General features: G+C 45.2%; 1 protein-coding gene across 2 annotated transcripts in view; it reads left to right on the top strand.

The window, feature by feature from the left end:
• Nucleotides 1-21,877, top strand: part of MYH13 (myosin heavy chain 13) — an 82,735-nt gene that overhangs the window by 19,380 nt on the left and 41,478 nt on the right. For both annotated transcript variants that reach the window (XM_077970370.1, XM_077970369.1), the window contains exons 4-16: nucleotides 474-617; nucleotides 703-859; nucleotides 2,862-2,889; nucleotides 2,979-3,090; nucleotides 5,203-5,295; nucleotides 7,853-7,916; nucleotides 8,005-8,103; nucleotides 8,214-8,317; nucleotides 12,618-12,756; nucleotides 16,010-16,128; nucleotides 17,195-17,344; nucleotides 17,439-17,609; nucleotides 18,717-19,026. In XM_077970370.1, the coding sequence (XP_077826496.1) occupies nucleotides 474-617; nucleotides 703-859; nucleotides 2,862-2,889; nucleotides 2,979-3,090; nucleotides 5,203-5,295; nucleotides 7,853-7,916; nucleotides 8,005-8,103; nucleotides 8,214-8,317; nucleotides 12,618-12,756; nucleotides 16,010-16,128; nucleotides 17,195-17,344; nucleotides 17,439-17,609; nucleotides 18,717-19,026 (1,690 nt within the window). The remainder of the gene's footprint in view (nucleotides 1-473; nucleotides 618-702; nucleotides 860-2,861; nucleotides 2,890-2,978; nucleotides 3,091-5,202; nucleotides 5,296-7,852; nucleotides 7,917-8,004; nucleotides 8,104-8,213; nucleotides 8,318-12,617; nucleotides 12,757-16,009; nucleotides 16,129-17,194; nucleotides 17,345-17,438; nucleotides 17,610-18,716; nucleotides 19,027-21,877) is intronic.

Genomic DNA, 21,877 nt, shown 5'->3' with positions numbered 1-21,877 from the left:
GCTTTGAAAGTTTCTAAACTAAATTTTCATGAAGACATTCGAGCTGAAGGAACCCTCATGAGCAGAGATATTGAGGTGGAAAAGCACAGAACACTTGGGAGCAGTTCTTTGTAACCTTCCAACCTTTGTTGTGCTCACCACAGCACTCACAATAAATAAGGTAAACAGAGGCAACCTGGCCTTGGGGCCCAAGGGCTCCAAAGCTCTGCACACCTGTAACCCACTCCTGGTACACATGATAACAGGAAGACGGGGGGCATCAGACCAGAATTGGTCACATAGTTTGACCAGAAACAGATTCTTCAAGAACTGTTATTTATGGATCATGTCTGGTCATGGAAAGGATCCACAAAATTATCCATCACAATGGGGTAATTGCTCCACGATATCTCACCACATCCACCACACCAGTAAAGTGCAATGCAGGTACTTGGCTCACCCATTTATTACCTGCTTTTCCTCTCAATACCCAGACGCTCACTCTGAACAATGACCAGGTCTTCCCCATGAACCCTCCCAAATTTGACAAGATCGAGGATATGGCCATGATGACTCACCTGCATGAACCTGCCGTGCTGTACAACCTCAAAGAGCGCTATGCAGCCTGGATGATATACGTGAGTGTCTGTAAACACCTTTTTATTTCATGTCTCTCTCTGAGTAAAAACGAGATCCAAATGATAAATGTTCTCATTTTCCCAGACCTACTCAGGCCTCTTCTGTGTCACCGTTAACCCCTACAAGTGGCTGCCGGTGTACAACCCCGAGGTGGTGGCTGCCTACAGAGGCAAAAAGCGCCAGGAGGCTCCACCCCATATCTTCTCCATCTCTGACAATGCCTATCAGTTTATGCTGACTGGTGAGTAATTTCTTTGATTCACATTTTTTGAAGCCATCCTTAGTTAATTTTTCAAGCTTTTGGGGGGGCATTGGTCATCTGAATGGTGCAATAATCAAAGTGATCTTCGGAGAGTCCAATGATTTGGGGATGAAAAGCAAGGGGTACATCTTCCATTGCCAGTCACAGTGCATGACAAGGCCTGTGGTTATGGCTGAAGCTACACTGAGCTCATGCTTATTTGGGAGAAGGTGGAACGCAACGAGATGCCCTACCTTTGTCCCCAGGGAACTCTCAATCCAGGTGTACTTTGAAGAGAAACTATATCGGTAACCACTCAGAGAAATGGGTAAAGCAGTTTTCCTGCCTTCTTCCCCAAACTCGGTCTCCCTATCAACTCCTTAAATTTCCAGAACGACCTGGGGAGTAGAGACATGGTAACACCGTCATGCCATGATGCCTAATATCAAGTCTGTCTGTTCAGCCTTCACCTGACTTGACTTGGAACAGATACTAGAAGTAGAAGCAAGGCCGGGCGCAGTGGCTCACGCCTGTAATCCTAGCACTTTGGGAGGCCGAGGCAGGTGGATCACCTGAGGTCAGGAGTTCGGGGCCAGCCTGGCCAACATGATGAAACCCTGTCTCTAGTAAAAATATAAAAAATGAGCCAGGCGTGGTAGTGGGCACCTGTAATCCCAGCTACTCAGGAGGCTGAGGCAGGAGAATTGCTTGCACCTGGGAAGAGGAGGTTGTGGTGAACTGAGATCTCGCCACTGCACTTCAGCCTGGGCAACAAGAGTGAAACTCCATCTCAAAAAAAAAAAAAAAAAAAAAAAAAGAAGCACACATCTGAGACCTATAGATGCTTAAAAATCATCTAATGCAATGGTGCCCAAACTTCTGTCATTTCTTTCTCACAATCACATTCCTTGCCATGTCTGCAAACTTAATATTTTTCTTGAAATCAATTAATGTTACATTAATTTTAAAGGGAAGACTAATGCCATAATTTCTATTAGTTTGCTACAGCTGCTGTAACTGAGTGTCACAGACTGGGGGGCTTACACAATAGAAATGTACTGTCCTACAGTTCTAGACGATAGAAGTCTGAGGTCAAGGTGTCAGCAGGATTGGTTCGTGTGAGGACGCTGAGAGAGAATCTGGCCCATGCCTCTCTCCTAGCTTCTATGGTTTGCTAGTAGAAATCTTTGTTGTTTTTGATTTATAGAAACATCACCCTGATTCCTGCCTTAATCTTCGTATGACATTCTCCCTGTGTGCTTGTGTGTCTCCAAATTTCTTCTGTTTATAAGGATACCAGTCACATTAGATCAGGGGCTTGCCCTACTCCAGCATGACCTCATCTTGACTAAATACCTTACGTCTTATGTCCAAATAAGGTCACATTCTGAGGTACTAGGGGTTAGAAATTCAATATATGAATTTTAGGGGGACACAGTTCAAACCACGCTCTATTGTAAGTGAAAAACCAGTATCACTTTTCACAAGTAGAAGGTAAAGGTAAAAGAAAAATGCAATAAAACCAATCAGCATCTATAAATGTTAATGAAAAGCTGAGGCCCCACAAGCTCTGAACCTGACACTTGCTTTCTTTATGGAAAAGAAAAATGCAATAAAACCAATCAGCATCTATAAATGTTAATGAAAAGCTGAGGCCCCACAAGCTCTGAACCTGACACTTGCTTTCTTTATGGAAAAGGATGATGGAAAAGTGCTAGCAGGGAGTCAAAGATCTACGAACATGAGTAACTTCTACACTGTGGGATTCACCACAGTGAGTGGAGAATCACTCACCTCCCAGGCTGGTCATGTTGCACATTCCACATTTGAGAAATCTGCCTAAATTGTCCCAAAGAAGATTAGACATGCCCAAATCACACCACTGGTTAATGGCAAAGACATTAACTAGAGCCCATGTTCTCCAGCCTCCCCCAGTGTTACTTTATTTTAATGTTCTGTTTGTTGTTTATTTGTTTTGTTTTGCTTCCCTCTGCATTTCTAGATCGAGACAACCAGTCTATCCTCATCACGTGAGTAACCCCTGTTTGCACCATCATGTCTTGGAAACCAGTGCCCTCCATGCCACTCTCCTTTATCCCATTTACTTTTAAATTGGCAGCGGAGAATCCGGGGCTGGGAAGACTGTGAACACCAAGCGTGTCATCCAGTATTTTGCAACAATTGCAGTTACTGGGGACAAGAAGAAGGAGACACAGCCAGGCAAAATGCAGGTGAGCAGTCACCTGCATCTGGAGGCTTATTGGAATAAGTGTCATTTAAAGCCTGGATGAGCACCAAGTGTATGCAGGGTATGTGCTCAGCAGAGATGGCAAATAGGAAAAACTCTTTCTTTCCTCTCTGTTTCCTCACACAGAACACATCTGACATCAAATGTATGAGGTTTTCCTATGTCGAACAATTCTCCAATTCTCTGCAGACACCAACTGGGTGTCCTACAATTCAATTCAATTCTGATACTCACTACCTAGAGAAAGCATCACATCCCACAAGTTAAGGACTCTGTCCTGCAAAACTGCCCCCACTTTAGATACCAGGGACTAGTCCGGGCCTCCTGAACTTCTAACCAAGCAGCTATTCATCAGGGGAATCTCACAACCCCCTTCTCAGGTTTGCTAATTACCTAGAACGGTTCACAGAACTAGGAGAAACACTGCTTACATTTGCCAGTTTGTTATAAAGGATGTTACAAAGGATGCAGTTGAAAAGCCAAGTGGAAAAGATGTCTAGGGCAAGGTATGGGGGAGGGGCATAGTCTCTGCAGGTGACATCCTCCCAGCACCCGCAGGTGTTCATCAACCTGGAACCTCTCTGAAGCCTTCTGTGTAGGGTTTTTACAGAGGCTCCATTACACGAGCATGATTCATTAAATCACTGGCCATAGATGACTGACTCAACCTCCAGCCCTTTTTTCCTTCCCAGGGGTCAGGGATAGGACTGAAAGTTCCAACCCTCTAATCACGTGGTTGGTTCCCTGGCAACCAGCCCCCATCCTAAGCTTTCCAGGACTCCGAAGCCACCAATCATCTCATTAGCTCACAAAAAGACATTTATCCCTTCAGATATTCCAAGGGTTTTAGGAGCTTTGTACCAGGAAACTAGAAAAAGACCAAAATATACCATTCCTATTATATCACAGTATCACATGGAGCAAAGCAGGAAGTGGTTCCACCAGAATGGACTTGAGTTCTGGCACCAGCTCCATCAGCTACAGCTGAGGGACTTTGACCAACTCCACATCCTCCTCTGGAGAAAGAATGTTTACACCAGTGGTTTTCAAATTGGAGTACACATCAGAATCAACAGGAGGGATTCTTAACAAAGGGCGGCAGAGCCCAGGCCCAGAATTCCTGATTGTGTAGATCTAGGGTGGGACCTCATAGTTTGCATTTTTCTTCCTTTTTATTTTGTACAGACAGGGTCTCACTCTGTCACCCAAGCTGGAGTACAATGGCACACCATCATAGCTCACTGTAACCTCAAACTCCTGGGCTCAAGTGATCGTCCTGCTTCAGCCTCCTGTGTAGTTAGTACTACAGGAACCACCATGCTTGGCTCATTTTTTAATTTTTTGTAGAGATGGAATCTCACTATGTTGCCCAGGCTGGTATCAGACTGTTGGCCTCAAGTAATCCTCCTGCCTCAGCCTCCCAAAGTGCTAATTACAAGCGTGAGCTACCATACCTGGCATTTCTCCCATATTCCCAGGTAGTGTTCATGCTGCTGGTCCAGGGACCACACTTTGAGAACCGTTAGGTTTGACAATATTTTTTAAGTTGCTCCGGGCCCAGAAGGGTGAAGGTGAAAACTCTGCTTTCTAGAGTGGATTTCTGAATAATCATTCTCATATTTTTTGGTACATAAAAAACCTTTTTGAGAACCACTGTTTTTATTGTATTATCTCTTGGATCACTTGCTTTACTCACATTCTATATCTCCTTTTGAACACAAATATCTGTGATACTAGGTGGGTCATATTACATGCAATAACAGAGGTACGTGTTATTAAAATCTATGATTTATAATGAAATGTTATCAGAAAGACAGTCTGGATGTTCTGATGGAGGGAGTAATATTCCTGCCTAGAACCTGGCATGACCGGAAGTCACTTCGATGCTATGCTAATAAAAGCCTGTCTAGGATGGCACCTTGAAGACGCCTTAGGTCTGGTGGGGGTGGGGGTGTAGGTACTGCACTGACCACCAGGTGGAGCTGGTCGACACCTCTCCCTGAACCTGCCCAGAGCACCCATAATTGTATTCACCAAGGAGCTGCTTTAGAAAACCATCCAAAATCCTCTTTTTCCTCTTCTTGTTTATGATTAGGGAACCCTGGAGGATCAGATCATCCAAGCCAACCCACTGCTAGAGGCCTTTGGAAATGCCAAGACTGTGAGGAATGACAACTCCTCAAGATTTGTAAGACCCAGCCCAATTTTCAAGTATCTTCCCAAAACCATACCCTCTCCTGAAATGCTGAATATGAAAAACTGCCCCATAAACTAGAATATACGGGGGACTTTTTCTACCGCCAAGTGATTGAGATCCGTCTACCCACCGGGAATATTTTGATACACTTTGAGGAAGCTGTTGGTTTGGCTCCGGCAGAGGGAGGATTTGCCATCCTACCCTAACTAGGCAATGTCACCTCACAGCATCCTGAAGTCACTCACATGATTCACATCCCACAATTAGAGATCAACTTTATGCTAAAATGGGTCTCTCTGTGTGGAAACATTTTAAAATGTAAACATCCATTAAGCTATATCTATTGACCTAGCCACGGAAACCTTAGTGTGAATTAAGTTAGCAGATTTGACCTCTTCCAACTCAGCAGGAATTGGGAGCATGGAAAACCTAGTGAAGGCAAAAGAGCTCAAAAATTTTAAATAGGCTGGACACGGTGACTCACGCTTGTAATCCCAGCACTTTAGGAGGCTGAGGTGGGTGGATCACTTGAGGCCAGGAGTTCGAGACCAGCCTGGCCAACATGGCCAAACCCCATCTCTACTAAAAATACAAAAAATTAGCTGGGCATGGTGGTGCCTGCCTGTAATCCCAGCTACTTGGGAGGCTGAGGCAGGAGAATTGCTTGAACCCAGGAGGCGGAGGTTGCAGTGAGCTGAGATTGCAACACTGCACTCCAGCCCGGGCAACAGAAGGCAACTCTGTCTCAAAAAAAAAAAAAGAGATGGAATAGATTCATACTGAAGACACTGAAGGATGTGTGCCATCCTTCAACTTTTTACTTAGGATTGGCTTAATCAAAAAGACATTTACTTCCCATTGGAAATAAACACACATCCAACCCTCTATTTCATTTCACTGGCCAGTGGAGCAAGTACTCAGAGGCGAAGCCATCATTTGTGCCTATGGTTGCAAAAGTACATTAAAACTTCACACATCTTAGTAGTTGGATAGTCTCAAACTTGTATTTTGTCCCCCCTCAAAGATAAAATGGTTATCGATGAGGAAGTAGATACATTTATCAAGTACCATGGCTCTGAGCCTTGACTTTTGTTTCCTTGGATATGTGCTTTGCTCTGCCAATCTGCATGTGTATCCTCCCCGGTGCCCAAATAAATTCCTCTTCCTTGTGGAAGGTCTGGGCACATGTTACATGGCAGAGGTATGTTACCCATGCCTGGACCAAGTTAGTTATTGCACTGGCCTGATACCAGCTTAACGTGAAAGCCGATACCTTCAGGCACTCCCTGTTCTCATTCCCATTTACTGAGTTCATGGGCCTCTACTCTTAGCCCTGACCCAGAAGTCACAATCATTCTAATTATTTTGTCCTCTTTCCACCCTCCAAATATTTGCAGGCTAGGGATGACTTCCATTGTCTTCCATTAAGCAGCTAAAAATACTTAACACCCAGCACTTACAATGCACGCATGCCTTTACTGATCCTTCACTAACTTTTCCTAGGGTTCATTCAGAAAATATTGAGGCATTACTAAGTATCATCCACATTTCAGTTCACCCATTGCTGTAGGGGAACAAGCAAGAAAACATATTTTTGTCCTCAAATTTGCTCGCAGTGTCGCTGAGGACCAATTAAGCAGATAATGTATGAAGCAGGTGCATACACACAAACACGCATATGAAATTTTACCTCCCACTCCCCAGAAAGTGGGCCATCTAGACTCTGAGTTGTTCTTTTGGCAGCCAGAGAGCCAGGCCTGAGCCTGAGCCCGGGCCTGTGAGCTAGATTTGTCTGTAGTCAGCCATACGTGAAACTTAGGCAAGAAATCTCAGAAGTAGCATCTACTAAAATACAAGCAAAAAAAAAAAAGTCAGAACAATCCGACCAGTTAGAATTCAAAGGCGTTATGAAGATTCAAGAATCCAGGTATAAGAGAACAGGATAAAAACCAGGCAGGTAGTCAAGAATGGAGTAGTCCCAAGAAGAGAGCTGAAGAAGGAGCCTATAGGCATCCCCTGAGTTGTAGGAACAGGACCAGGTGCTTGGGTAGAACTACCTGAGTCCTGGCTGACCCAGCTTGGGAGCTCTGGGCACCAGGTGGAAAGGTGCCCATGTTCTGGCATCCCTTCCTCCCGAGCCAAAGAGAGGTCACGGTGGCCAGTATCAATGACAGTGAAGGACTGTTGGCGACAGATGTAAGCATGCCATTTATTTGTCTGTTTGTGGACAGAATTATTGAGTTTATGAACTGAGAGACACGTTAGTGAGCTAATGGGAAAACTGAAATCCAGGGATACTAAGTGATTAGACTCAAGATCTCAGAGATCAAGGGCTCAGAGAATTAGTACAGACTGGGCCCTCCCTACTCAGCTCCTCCTCACAGCATTCCAAAATGGGAATCCAGAAGGTTCACCGAAGCAGGCCTTCAGTTCTGTTCTCTAGCATTTTTGCATTTATAATTTATCTGTGGCAGCACCTATCCAAGGCCAGCCACAAAAACCGTATAAATCAAATAACTGTAACGTTTGTCCACCTGTTATTGGACAGGGGAAGTTCATTCGGATTCATTTTGGAGCCACAGGAAAGCTGGCATCGGCAGACATCGAAACCTGTGAGTCCAGACACTGTAAAACCGTTGGTGTTTTGGCCACAAAAGCACCACTTGAGAACCTGAAATCACGTTATTTTTATTACCTTAGATCTGTTAGAAAAATCCAGAGTGACATTTCAATTATCCAGTGAGAGAAGCTATCATATTTTCTACCAAATTTTGTCAAACAAGAAGCCTGAACTAATTGGTAAGCTCTTGGAATACTTTTCTTATCTTCCAAATCAGTGACATTGGAGGGAAAAAAAAACCCAGAGTAAGTTATGCACAAGCCATTAAAGGGATCTCTGTGTTCCACAGACTTGCTTCTGATCTCCACCAACCCCTTCGACTTCCCCTTCGTGAGCCAAGGAGAAGTCACAGTGGCCAGTATCGATGACAGTGAAGAACTGCTGGCGACCGATGTAAGCATGCCATTTATTTGTCTGTTTATGCACAGAATTATTGAGTTTATGAACTGAGAGACACGTTAGTGAGCTAATGGGAAAGCTGAAATCCAGGCATACTAAGTGATTAGACTCAAGATCTCAGAGATCAAGAGCTCAGAGAATTAGCACAGATTGGCCCCTCCCTACTCAGCTCCACCTCACAGCATTCCAAAATGGGAATCCAGAAGGTTCACCAAAGCAGGCCTTCAGTTCTGTTCTCTAACATTTTAACTAGAATGCATTTTTGCGTTTATAAGATCTTCAACATAACATTTGTTGAAAGTTTTCATGTTGCAAAACCGTCTACATGGTTCTTCAAGAAAATTTAGAAAATATAAAAAAGTATAAAGCAGAAAACCAACCCCACTCTGTAACAGCCTCTCCATTTTTCTTTCTGCCTTTCACTTTAGGCTCACCTTAGACACCCAGCTCCTCAATACACCTGTCTGGCCTGTGGTGTTTATTTGGGGGAAGTACCTGCAGGATCAATAATCATAATAACAGTAATAACTAAATATATTGAGCACTTACATGTGCCAGACACTGAGCTAAGTGGCTTTACCTGCATTATCTCATTATACTCTCAAAAGCAACTCTGGCGTAGGTGTCATTATTGTCTCCATTTTATAAATGTGGAAGCTGACTCTTAAAATATATATAATTTTCTGGAAGACACAGTTCGTCAGTGACAGAGTCTTTCCCTCCCTCCCTCCCTCCCTCCCTCCCTCCCTCCCTCCTTCTTTTCTTTCCTTTCCTTTCCTTTTCTTTTCTTTTCTTTTCTTTTCTTTTCTTTCTTTCTTTCCTTCTTTCCTTCTTTCTTCTCTTCTTTCTTTTTTCAGACAGAGTCTCACTCTGTCGCCCAGGCTGGAGTGCCATGGCGTGATCTCAGCTCACTGCAACCTCCGCCTCCTGGGTTCAAGCGATTCTCTTGCCTCAGCCTCCCAAGTAGCTGGAACTGCAGGCATGCAACAACATGCCTGGCTAATTTTTGTGTGTGTGTATTTTTAGTAGAATTGGAGTTTCACCATGTTGGCCAGGCTGGTCTCAAACTCCTGACCTCTGGTGCTCCACCCAGCTCGGCCTCCCAAAGTGCTGGGCTTACAAGCATGAGCCACTGCACCAGGCCCAATGACAGAGTATTTAAACACAGGTCTGCCTAACTACAGAACTTACATTTTTAATTAAAGTATACTATCTGCGAGCAATTCATCTCCACCCTTGTTGGCTCCACCCATACAAAAGCTGCAAGAGCTTGTGAAAAGGGGTCTTGCCCATCTTCCTAGAGACGCTGCCCCATGACCAGCTTCTTAGCCTTCATTTGGTGACATTTCCAGCTGATACTAATTGTTCTAAGACAAATAGAAAAACTTTCATGATAAAATAAACTTGTTATCTTAGGTCTAATAGTATTAAAAGAAAAATTTTAGACAAATTAAATTTAGCAGAGTTTACTTGAGCAAAGAACGATTCATGAGTTGGACTGCACTCAGCACCAGGAGAGGCTCAGAGAGCTCCACCTAGCAACATAGCAGTCAGTATTTATAGACAGAAAAAAGGAAGTGACATACAGAAACAGCTTGACTGGTTATAGGCCAGCCTTTGCCTTATCTGGAGGTGGTGTGAGGAAGCATTTGTGTTATATGGACAATGTCTCATCAGTTTGGCAGCCTGTGATTGGCTGAAGCTCAGCTACTGTGATTGGCTGAGACTCAGCTATTTGTCACAAGAATATACTCTTAGGTTGCAGTTTGTTTACGTACTAATTTAGGTTATAGTTTGCTATGTATGGAGGCAGTTTTAGACCAAATTTAATTGAATTTAAGTTGTTACATATTTTTAGTGAGGTTTCCCCAGTCTTCACTAACTTGTAAGCACAGAAAGGGCTAGGCTAATGACTGCAAGGCCCTGAGAAAGGCCCACCTAAGGAATTCTAAAAGTCACCATGCCTAAGTCATGTCCTCACCTAGATACCTGTGACCAGATGTGGCTGTTGCTCCTTCCTCTCACAGAGCTTTTTTTGCTTTCTTTCTTTTTTTTTTTTTTTTTTTTTTGAGATGGAGCCTCACTCTGTCCCCAGGATGGAGTGCAGTGGCGCGATCTTGGCTCACTGCAACTTCTGCCTCCCAGGTTCAAGCAATTCTCTGCCTCAGCCTCCCAAGTAGCTGGGATTACAGGCTTTTGCCACCACCCTCGGCTAATTTTTGTATTTTTAGTAGAGATGGGGTTTCACCATGTTGGCCAGGCTGATCTTGAACTCCTGACCTTGTGATCCACCCACCTTGGCCTCCCAAAGTGCTGGGATTACAGATGTGAGCTACTGCGCCTGGCCTCACAGAGCTTTTCTAGCCTGCCTGGTAGAGTCTCCCTTTTTATGAACTCAAAGTCAACTGATTGGTAACCTCATAATGGGAGTGACAGCCCATCATATACCCAGGTTCCACCTGCACCCCTTTGGAGATGACATTCTCCAAAAGGGTCCCCAGGCAGTAACGCTTTCACCCTCTCCTTTCAGTGTTTTGAAAGAGTTCTTTCTCTTTTAACCTACAATGATCCCTCCCTAGGACAGAGATATGCATCCCTGAAATGGGATATGGATTCAAGGGATGGCCATCATGGCCTCGGAATCTCTCCTCCCCATATATCCCAGCTCCTGGCATAGGCTCATTCTCCACTAAAAGGGGGTGCCACTCCAAGAATGCCTGACTCTTCAATACCATCCTGCTGGTGTTGGCCTACTGGGTCTATCCTACCTGCTCACCAAACATGTCCAGACATGTTTCAGTCCTACCAACGGACACTCTACAGGCTCAGACTGCAAACCCTACTGCATAATCAATATGTGAACCCCAGAGAAAGATTTCTTTTAGTTGAAACCTTTGTGGTGGAAGACAGGCAACGTGGTTATAAAACCAAACCAGCAATGACCATAGGTTTTGAAGGGACCAAGACCTAACTCCAGTCCCAGTCTTATCACACCCTCCCTGTATGACTTTTGACAGGCTGCTTACCAACTAGACCCTCAATTCTTCATCCAGAAATTTGGAAAAACCTGCACAGCTAAAGGGGCTTCATGGGGATTTAATAAGATAACATAGAGATGATGCCTACCCAATGTCTAGCACACAGAAAGGGCTCTGCAAAAGCTTGCCCCTTTCTCATTTGGGAAATGATGATACCATCTTGGATGATCTTCCCTTCCAGATCTAATATTCTATAATGCATATTGATTGTCTTGAGTCCGAACAATGCTGGGATTTCTGGATTACAATGCCGAACTCTTAAGCCGTTGAACATTATTTCCCAGTCATTCTCCATGACATTCCCAGCTCTCAGTATCATTCAGTGGTTCCCAGTAGCCTCATCCAGAAAACTGCCCCCTAAATCTATGTACAGTGTGAAAAGATCATAATCAGTTCTCTTCCTTTTCTTGTTTTTTCTTTTCTTTTTTTTTTTTTTTTTTTTGAGACGGAGTCTTGCTCTGTCACCCAGGCTGGAGTGCAGTGGCACAATCTCGGCTCACTGCAACCTCAGCCTCCCGGGTTGACCCCATTCTCCTGCCTCAGCCTCCCAAGTAGCTGGGACTACAAGCGCCCGCCACCACGCCTGGCTATTTTTTTGTATTTTTAGTAGAGACGGGGTTTCACTGTGTTAGCCAGGATGGTCTCCATCTCCTCGGCCTCCCAAAGTGCTAGGATTACAGGCTTGAGCCACCACGCCCTGCCTTTTTGTTTTGTTTTGTTTTTGTTTTTTGTTTTTTTTTGAGATGGGGTCTCACTCTGTCTCCCAGGCTGGAGTGCAATGGTGCAATCTTGGCTCACTCCAACCTTTGCCTCTCGGGTTCAAGTGATTCTCCTGCCTCAGCCTCCTGAGTAGCTGGGACTACAGGCACTGGCCACCATGCCCAGCTAGTTTTAGTAAAGATGGGTGTTTCACCACGTTGGCCAGGATGGTCTCGATCTCCTGACCTCGTGATCTGCCTGCCTCGGCCTCCCAAAGTGCTGGGATTACAGGCGTGAGCCACCACACCCGGCCGTAATCGGTTCTTACTTGTTGGAAGGAAACAGACAATTCACACCTTTTTCCCATAGTCTCCATCCACCCACACAAACATGTGAAACAAATGGTTTCTACTTTACCTCACCCCACCTGTCATCCACTTATTTGGGCAAATACTGTCTCACATGCTATGCAAAAAAGAGGTAAGGTCTTTGCCTAGAAGAGGCTGCATATGGATCCCTGAGTCCTACTATGACAGTTGTCCTTTTTTTCTTTCCAGAATGCCATTGACATCCTGGGCTTCAGCTCAGAGGAGAAAGTTGGGATCTACAAACTGACGGGAGCCGTGATGCATTATGGGAACATGAAGTTCAAGCAGAAGCAGCGTGAGGAGCAGGCGGAGCCGGACGGCACCGAAGGTAACCGCATCCGGGAAAAGGGATGCGATTGGGTCCCACTGTGTTCGCGTGTGGGCGAGGCCACGTGAGATAAACTGCATTCATTTCAAGAGCTGTTCTTCCAAAACGGCATAAATCAAATCTAGGTTTCCTGAAGCTCATTGTAGCATGCACTAGGAGTCTGCTCACTCAGTCAAGGACTCTTAGAGTGGTGAATCCTTGAAAAACAAGGATTTTTTTTTTTTTTTTTTTTTTTTTTTTTGAGACGGAGTCTCGCTCTGTCGCCCAGGCTGGAGAGCAGTGGCGCGATCTCGGCTCACTGCAAGCTCCACCTCCCAGGTTCACGCCATTCTCCTGCCTCAGCCTCCCGAGTAGCTGGGACTACAGGCGCCCGCCGCCATGCCTGGCTAATTTTTTTGTATTTTTTAGTAGAGACAGGGTTTCACCGTGTTAGTCAGGATGGTCTCGACTCCTGACCTCGTGATCTGCCTGCCTTGGCCTCCCAAAGTGCTGGGATTACAGGCGTGATGTGGTTGTGTTTTTTTTTTTTTTTTTTTTTTTTTTTTGAGAGTGAGTCTCGCTCTGTCGCCCAGGCTGGGATGCAGTGGCCGGATCTCAGCTCACTGCAAGCTCCGCCTCCCGGGTTTACGCCATTCTCCTGCCTCAGCCTCCCGAGTAGCTGGGACTACAGGCGCCCGCCACCTCGCCCGGCTAGTTATTTTTTGTATTTTTTAGTTGAGATGGGGTTTCACCTTGTTAGCCAGGATGGTCTCGATCTCCTGACCTCGTGATCCGCCCGTCTCGGCCTCCCAAAGTGCTGGGATTACAGGCTTGAGCCACCGCGCCCGGCCGTGGTTGTGTTTTTTTAAGGTGGACTCTCATGGGACAATATTGTTAGGTGAACTTCTCTTTCTCTCCACCAGAATGCAGTCTTCATCACTCAGGCCTAAAATGATATGGTAAAGTGGAAGCCAAGTTTTCTTCCTCCCATCACCTGCACCCCAGCATCTGTTGAAATTGGCCCTGAACCAAGAATGGTGAACAGTTCTTCCTCCCCATAACTCTCACCTGGCTGATCCTACCACCACCCTCTGCCTCATCCCTAAGAGGCCTGGAACTAGAGCAGAGGGCAGCAGGAAGGGCTGAGCGGTGACTGACTCCCCCCCGATGTATCCTGCTCATTAGACTTCTTAGCGCTCATGATGCATCTTACAAATTCCTTGAATTAAAGCCTGGCAACATGGATGGTTCCTGATAATTCTGCCTTTTGATCACAGCCCCACGGTGTGTGAAGCAGTACGCTTTAAACTCTCAAGTAATAAAAAGGAAGTGCAGCCATAAATTAAAGGGTGGAAAAATCTACAAAACCTTATCAGTGTCCCATAAAGGCTCAACAGCCTCCTATCCTAGGCCTGCCTGGGATGATTCTCCCTTTGTATTAACTCAGAGTCACCTGATTGGTCACCTCATCATGGGAGTTGTACAGGTTCCACTGCACTCAAGTAAAGGAGATTATACAAGGCATGTACACCAGGGGGCACACCTTGGGTGCCATCCTAGAATCCTGCCCATCACAGTGGAGGGGGCTCCAAGTCTTCACACAGGAAACACTTCTGACTGGGGCAATCAGGGAAGGCTTCCTGATAGAAGGGGCACTGACTTGGACTTTGAGGGATGAGTAGGATTCTGAAAAATTGGAGGAGAGATCAGTTCAAGCAGAAGAAATGTCATGAGCAGGCCGGGCACGGCAGCTCATGCCTGTAATCCCAGCACTTTGGGAGGCCAAGGTGGGTGGGTCATCTGAGGTCAGAGGTCGAGACTATCCTGGCTAACACGGTGAAACCCCCTCTCTACTAAAATACAAAAAATTAGCCGGGGTGGTGGCGGGCACCTGTAATCCCAGCTACTTGGGAGACCGAGGCAGGAGAATGGCGTGAACCCGGGAGGCAGAACTTGCAGTGAGCTGAGATCACACCACTGCACTCCATCCTGGGCAACACTGCAAAACTCCAAAAAAAAAAAAAAAGAAATAGTCCCTGGGGAGCAGCATTTCTCTGCCTTTTTGATGAGCTCAATACAGGCCACCAGGTCCTTCTCAAAGTCAATGAACATCTGCTGAAATATATGCAGACATGTAACCCATGATCTGTAGGAAACAGCCAAAAGTCAACTGCTTTTGACCATCTCCAAACATTTGAAGGCAGGGTCAGGTTTCGTACTTCTCTTTCAACTATGAGCGTGGTACTTTGCTTAAATTAGGAAGGTGCCTCATGTCTATTGTCAACTGTCCAAGTGGTGGCTCCTTTACTCATATAACATTTTAATGCATTGTCAGACTCCAACATAACTATGTAACTAATTTTTACTTTTTTGAGTCGGAGTCTTGCTCTTGTCACCCAGGCTGGAGTGCAATGGCGTGATCTCGGTTCACTGCAACCTCTACCTCCCGGGTTCAAGCGATTCTTCTTCCTCAGCCTCCTGAGCAGCTGGGATTACAGGCGCTCGCCACCATGCCAGGCTAATTTTTGTATTTTTAGTACAGACAGGACCATGTTGGCCAGGCTGGTCTCGAACTCCTGACCTCAGGTGATCCACCTGCCTCAGCCTCCCAAAGTGCTGGGATTATAGGCATGAACCACCGTGCCCGGCCTGTAATTAACATTTTTTTAATGAAATCAAAATATCAGTAGGTCAGGATTGGCCAAGAAGCTTCTTATTGTTAAAAGTTGCATCTAGGGCTGGGCGCAGTGGCTCAAGCCTGTAATCCCAGCACTTTGGGAGGCCGAGATGGGCGGATCACGAGGTCAGGAGATCGAGACCATCCTGGCCAAGACAGTGAAACCCTGTCTCTACTAAAAAATACAAAAAACTAGCTGGGCGACGTGGCGGGCACCTGCAGTCCCAGCTACTCGGGAGGCTGAGGCAGGAGAATGGCATAAACCCGGGAGGCGGAGCTTGCAGTGAGCTGAGATCCAGCCACTGCACTCCAGCCTGGTCAACAGAGCGAGACTCCGTCTCAAAAAAAAAAAAAAAAAGTTGCATCTAGGAGGCAAATTGGAAGTTCTTGAGAACCTGGGGCCCTGGACTATGGGACTGAAGTTTCAGTGAACAAGTTCAGACCTGGTACAGATACGACAACATGAAAACATCTAAGAGAATGACAGAAAACACTTTTCTTCCAGAAAACACTTCTTTCTCCCCAGAAGCCAGGGGCTGACTGGACACTTTAGCAGCTACTGTTTTTGCATGATGCCATTTTTTTCTCTTCCTTCAGTGGCTGACAAAGCCGGATACCTGATGGGACTGAATTCTGCAGAAATGCTGAAGGGCCTGTGCTGTCCAAGGGTGAAGGTTGGGAATGAATATGTCACTAAAGGGCAAAATGTCCAGCAGGTAATGGAGATGCTCTGATCCGGTTGATTGAGATCTTTTGTTATTTGAGCCATTGTTTTAAAGTTCTTTCAGTTGCAGGTGTCAGAAAATGCACATGAAACCAGCTTTCACATTAAGAGAAAAATCATTTTTAGGCTTCAGAGGCAACCGAAGGAATGCAAATCATTGAGTGCCCATTGGACGCCATGAGGACCTGGAATTAGAAAGTGAAGAGCCCTCTGGAGCCAGGCAGCCTCCCTCCAGCTCCTCTGGGGTTCATGGGCTGTTGACTGTCTCCTCTGTTGTGTCCTTGCTAAGCAGATAAGTTTCCTGGACCTCTCTTGCCTGTGGCCACCCCATAGCTCCCAAGTTTATATCTCTGTGTTTCCAGCCTCACCCTGAGACTGAAACCAGTGTCTTTTGATCCCAATTCCAAATTCTTAGGAGAGATACTCAATTAATCCAACCTGGATCAAGTGTTCACCTCTGGTCTAATTAAGTGTGGCCAGGGGCTGGAGTCATGTGCTATAACCACGTTGTTGGAAAAATATCTTTGTAAATAGGATAGTTCTCAAAGAAAGGGGAACAGCGTGGGCTGGGCAAACACCTCACAAAATATTTAATATTATGTTGAATGATCTGAAATTGCCAATATTCAACTGCTTTTGATTTTCTTTTTTTCTTTTCTCTCTCTTATTATTTTTTTTTTTTTTGAGACAGAGTCTCGCTATGTTGCAGGCTGGAGTGCAGTGGTACAATCTTGGCTCACTGCAACCTCCGCCTCCCAAGTTCAAGTGATTCTCCTGCCTCAGCCTCCTGAATAGCTGGAACTACAGGCACATGCCACCACACCTGGTTAATTTTTGTATTTTTAGTAGAGACGGGGTTTCACCATGTTGGCCAGGATGGTCTCGATCTCCTGACCTCGTGATCCGCCCGCCTCGGCCTCCCAGAGGGTTGGGATTACGGGCATGAGCCACCACGTCCAGTCAACAGTTTTTGATTTTCAAGTCAATTTCATATGTTTCAACTTAATGCAGCCATAGAAACACTAACTCAAGGGTTGAGTGGGTGATCCTTTTTCAAGGTGACCAACTCGGTGGGTGCTCTGGCCAAAGCCGTCTACGAGAAGATGTTCCTATGGATGGTCACCCGCATCAACCAGCAGCTGGACACCAAGCAGCCCAGGCAGTACTTCATCGGGGTCTTGGACATTGCTGGCTTCGAGATCTTTGATGTGAGCTGTGGCCTTCTACTTTCTTGTCTGCTTTGCTGAATCTCCAATGTATTTTCCAAGGTCACTCAAATTCTTTGGTATTTGAATCACCCAGTTCAACAGCCTGGAGCAGCTGTGCATCAACTTCACCAACGAGAAACTGCAACAGTTTTTCAACCACCACATGTTCGTGCTGGAGCAGGAGGAGTACAAGAAGGAAGGCATCGAGTGGGAGTTCATTGACTTCGGGATGGATCTGGCTGCCTGCATCGAGCTCATCGAGAAGGTAGAGAAATACTGCTCCCCAGGTCAGCTCCTCCTTGGTGGGGACCCTCCCCTTCTTGCTCTGATTCTTTTCTGCTCACAGATTGGTGCCCCCAGCCCCCAGGCTGCAAGACTTCAGAAAGATCACTGAATGTCTTTGTGCAGAGAGAATGAATGTCCTAAATCTGTTTTGACACTTAAAAAGGCTTATTGGGTCATTAAATCCAAGGGCTCAGTTATCTGCAAGAATGTGATAAAGCCCCAGTAAGGACTGTGGCATTTCTTATCTATTTGACTTACCCAAAGACCAAAGCAGGCGGAACCGTGCAGCAGTATGGCTCTTGGAGGGATGTTACTATGAAAACAGGAGTGGACATTAACTTTTTTTTTTTTTTTTTTGAGATGGAGTCTCGCTCTGTCACCTAGGCTGGAGTGCAGTGGCGCGGTCTTGGTTCACTGCAACCTCTGCCTCCCAGGTTCAAGCGATCCTCCTGCCTCAGCCTCCTGAATAGCTGGGACTACAGGTGCCCACCACCACGCCCGGATAATTTTTTTATTTTTATTTTTTTTATTTTTAGTAAAGACGGGGTTTCACCATGTTGGCCAGACTGGTCTCGAACTCCTGACCTTGTGATCCGCCTGCCTCAGCCTCCCAAAGTACTGGGATTACAGACGTGAGCTACCATGCCCGGCTGACATTAACTTTTTAAAAAGGAATTATCATAACATTTGAGCACTGCTCATGTTGGAATGAGTATATCTTCCTAAGGTGGCTACTGAGAAATTGAGACATTATTGTTCAAAATACTACTCACATTACTTTATGGCTATATATGAAACTTTACTTTTTTTGTAAACCTATTGAAAAAAGTGTGCTACATTTATACACACATAATTTCATCCTATATTCTTTTGTTCAGCAGCTATTAATTAAGCACACACTTTATGCCTAGCACTTTCTAGTCATCCCCCAAACAGACCAAGAGACTTGCTCCCCCAGAGCGTACATGCCAGCGTTCCTAGTACCAGAGTGAAAGCACCAAAGAAGTTCTTTTGGCTTCTCCAGACCATGGAGCATGGGTATGCACTAGTATATGTGGAGGTATAGACTCTGTTATCCTCTTTCCAGCCTATGGGCATCTTCTCCATCCTGGAAGAGGAGTGCATGTTCCCCAAGGCAACAGACACCTCCTTCAAGAACAAGCTGTATGACCAGCATCTTGGAAAATCCAACAACTTCCAGAAGCCCAAGCCTGCCAAAGGCAAGCCTGAGGCTCACTTCTCGCTGGTGCACTACGCCGGCACCGTGGACTACAACATTGCCGGCTGGCTCGACAAGAACAAGGACCCCCTGAACGAGACTGTGGTGGGGCTGTACCAGAAGTCTTCGCTGAAGCTTCTCTCCTTCCTTTTTTCCAACTATGCTGGTGCAGACACAGGTAAAATTCTATCATTTCTTTCCCTCTGTGGGACGTTCTATGTAATTACTTCTAACCCAGAGCTGCTCGTGAAGAATCTTGGAGGGATGTTACTATGAAAACAGGAGTGGACATTAACTTTTTTTTTTTTTTTTTTTGTGAGATGGAGTCTCGCTCTGTCACCTAGGCTGGAGTGCAGTGGTGCGGTCTTGGCTCACTGCAACCTCTGCCTCTCAGGTTCAAGCTTCAGCTGAACTTCAGACCTGAGCTTCAGCTGAGTATGATGTTTCTGTCTTTCAGCTCCATTTTTCTTCCTCCTGCTCTTATTCTTCCTCTTCTGTCAGAGATAGAGCTCTATGGAGGTAAACAGGACTTCTCGGTGGCCACGATAGTCAACATCACATTGTTTAATAGTTTTCTATTGAGGTATAATTCACGTATAATAAAATTCCCCCTTAAAACCATGTAGTGGTTTTGGCCGGGCACGGTGGCTCACGCCAGTAATCCCAGCTCTTTGGGAGGCCAAGGCGGGGGCCGATCACTTGAGGTCAGGAGTTTGAAACCAGCCTGGCCAACAAGGTGAAACTGCAACCTCCGTCTTCCAGGTTCTAGAGATTCTCCTGCCTCAGCCTCCCAAGTAGCAGGGACTACAGGCATGCACCACCACACCTGGCTAATTTTTTGTATTTTAGTAGAGACAGGCTTTCACCATATTGGCCAGGATGGTGTTGATCTCCTGACCTCATGATCCACCCGCCTCGGCCTCCCAAAGTGCTGGGATTAGAAGCGTGAGCCACCACCTCCGTCCCCATGAGCAGATTTCTATTCCTAGCCTCTGGCAACCACTCATCAACTTTCTATCTCTGTAGATTTGCCTATCTGGGCATTTCATGTAAACTGAATTATATACTGGATGCTCTTTTTTGTCTGGCTTCTTTCGCTCAGGCTACTGTTCTCAAGGTCTGTTCCTGTTGTAGATGTATCAGGACTTTGTTCTTTCCAATGGACAAATAATAGTTCATTGTATGAATAGATCACATTGTGTCTGCACATTCATCAGCCGATGAACTTTTTGGCTACTGAGCATGATGTTGCTATGAACATTTGTATATAAGTTTATATGTGAACATATATTGGCAATTCTTTTGGGTATATACAGTACCTAGGAGTAGAGTTGCTGGGTCATATGACAACTGTGTTCAAAGTTTTGAGTAACTTCTGAACTCCTTTCCAAAGTGGCTACACAGGGGCCAGTTGTGGTGGCTCACACCTGTAATCTCAACAGTTTGGGATGCTGAGGCGGAAGGATCATTTGAGGCCAGGGGTTCAAGACCAGTGTGGGCAACATAGAGATCCTGTCTCTAAAACAAAACAAAACAAAATAAAATAAAATAAAATAAAATAATTAGCCAGAAGTGGTGGTGCATACCTGTAGTCCAGCTACTTGGGAACCTGGGCTGGGAGGATCACATGAGGTTGGGTGACTGAGATTACAGTGAGCCATGATGGTGCCACTGCACTCCAGCCTGGATGACAGAGTGAGACCCTATCTCAAATAAATAATCAAGTAACACAAGCCAGTATCACTTTTTAAGATTACCAGTAAATATACTTTTAAATAGTTACCAACATAGAGTTTTAACATTATATGCCATTTTAAATGCATACATTTAATAAATTCATACAATATATGAAATATAATTATTCATTAGACAATAAGATCATTTTTTAAAAATGAAAGCCTAATATCCTCTGGGCAAGTGAATGTAATAAATGGGAAATGGGCACATACATAAACCTCAATGATGAAAACCATTTTCTTTGAATCTGATCACAATCTCTCTGTAACTACATTGCATAAACTCACCTAGACATAACATCAACTCTAACATAAGACTCTGTGTGGATGTGGATTTGGGGAAGCGGCTTTCCTGCCTTCCCTTCCCCGATCCAAACAGACATTCATGCTAGACACCAGGGACAAAGTGGGGTGAAGGGAAAGGAAGATGGGGGAGACCGGGACATGGCATTTTCCCCCAAGGCTGCATCTTGATTAAGTATCAGAGAAAATTGAGTCATTCGGAAAAAGTAGACTCCAAATTAAGATGGTAAGTTGCGTTGTTTCTTTGAGGAAAGAAAAAAAAATCAACTTATAAAATATTCTTGAGAAAATTCCGTGTTACTACTTTCAGTTACTTACTCATTTAGAGATAAACAGGGATTAAAGAAGAAAAGGAGGTAAATTCGTGAAAGAAACTACAAACATTGCCAGGCATGGTGGCTCACACCCATAATCCCAGCACTTCGGGAGGCCAAGTGGGCAGATCACTTGAAGTCAGGAGTTCAAGACCAGCCTGGCCAATATGGTGAAACCCATTTCTACTAAAAATACAAAAATTAGCCGGACATGGTGATGCTCGCCTGTAGTCCCAGATACTTGGGAGGCTGAGGCAGGAGAATTGCTCAAACCCGGGAAGCAGAGGTTGCAGGGAACCTGGGCACCACAGTGAGACTCTGTCTCAAAACAAACAAACAACAAAAAAAGAAAAAAAAAAGAAGAAAAGAAAGAAAGAAACTACAAACATTAAGAGGGACATCTCAATCTTGCAAATTATTCAGTTTGCTTTCAGGTCTGATTTCTAAAGGAAAGCACTCCCCTTTTATACTGAGAGTTTAAGTTATACTCTCAGTTAAATACTACCCACACCCCACTCCCACCTCGTTCCCACAATGATAAAGCTGAGGGTTCTCAATCCTGGATAGTTTGGAGGCATTTTAAAAACAAACTAACAGGCCAGGCACGGTGGCTCACACCTGTAATCCCAACACTTTGGGAGGCTGAGGTCAGGAGTTCAAGACCAGCCTGGCCAAC

This window comes from Macaca mulatta, chromosome 16 (genome assembly GCF_049350105.2).
Source record: "Macaca mulatta isolate MMU2019108-1 chromosome 16, T2T-MMU8v2.0, whole genome shotgun sequence".
Lineage (NCBI taxonomy): Eukaryota > Metazoa > Chordata > Mammalia > Primates > Cercopithecidae > Macaca > Macaca mulatta.
This window is presented reverse-complemented; position numbering and strand designations above follow the sequence as displayed.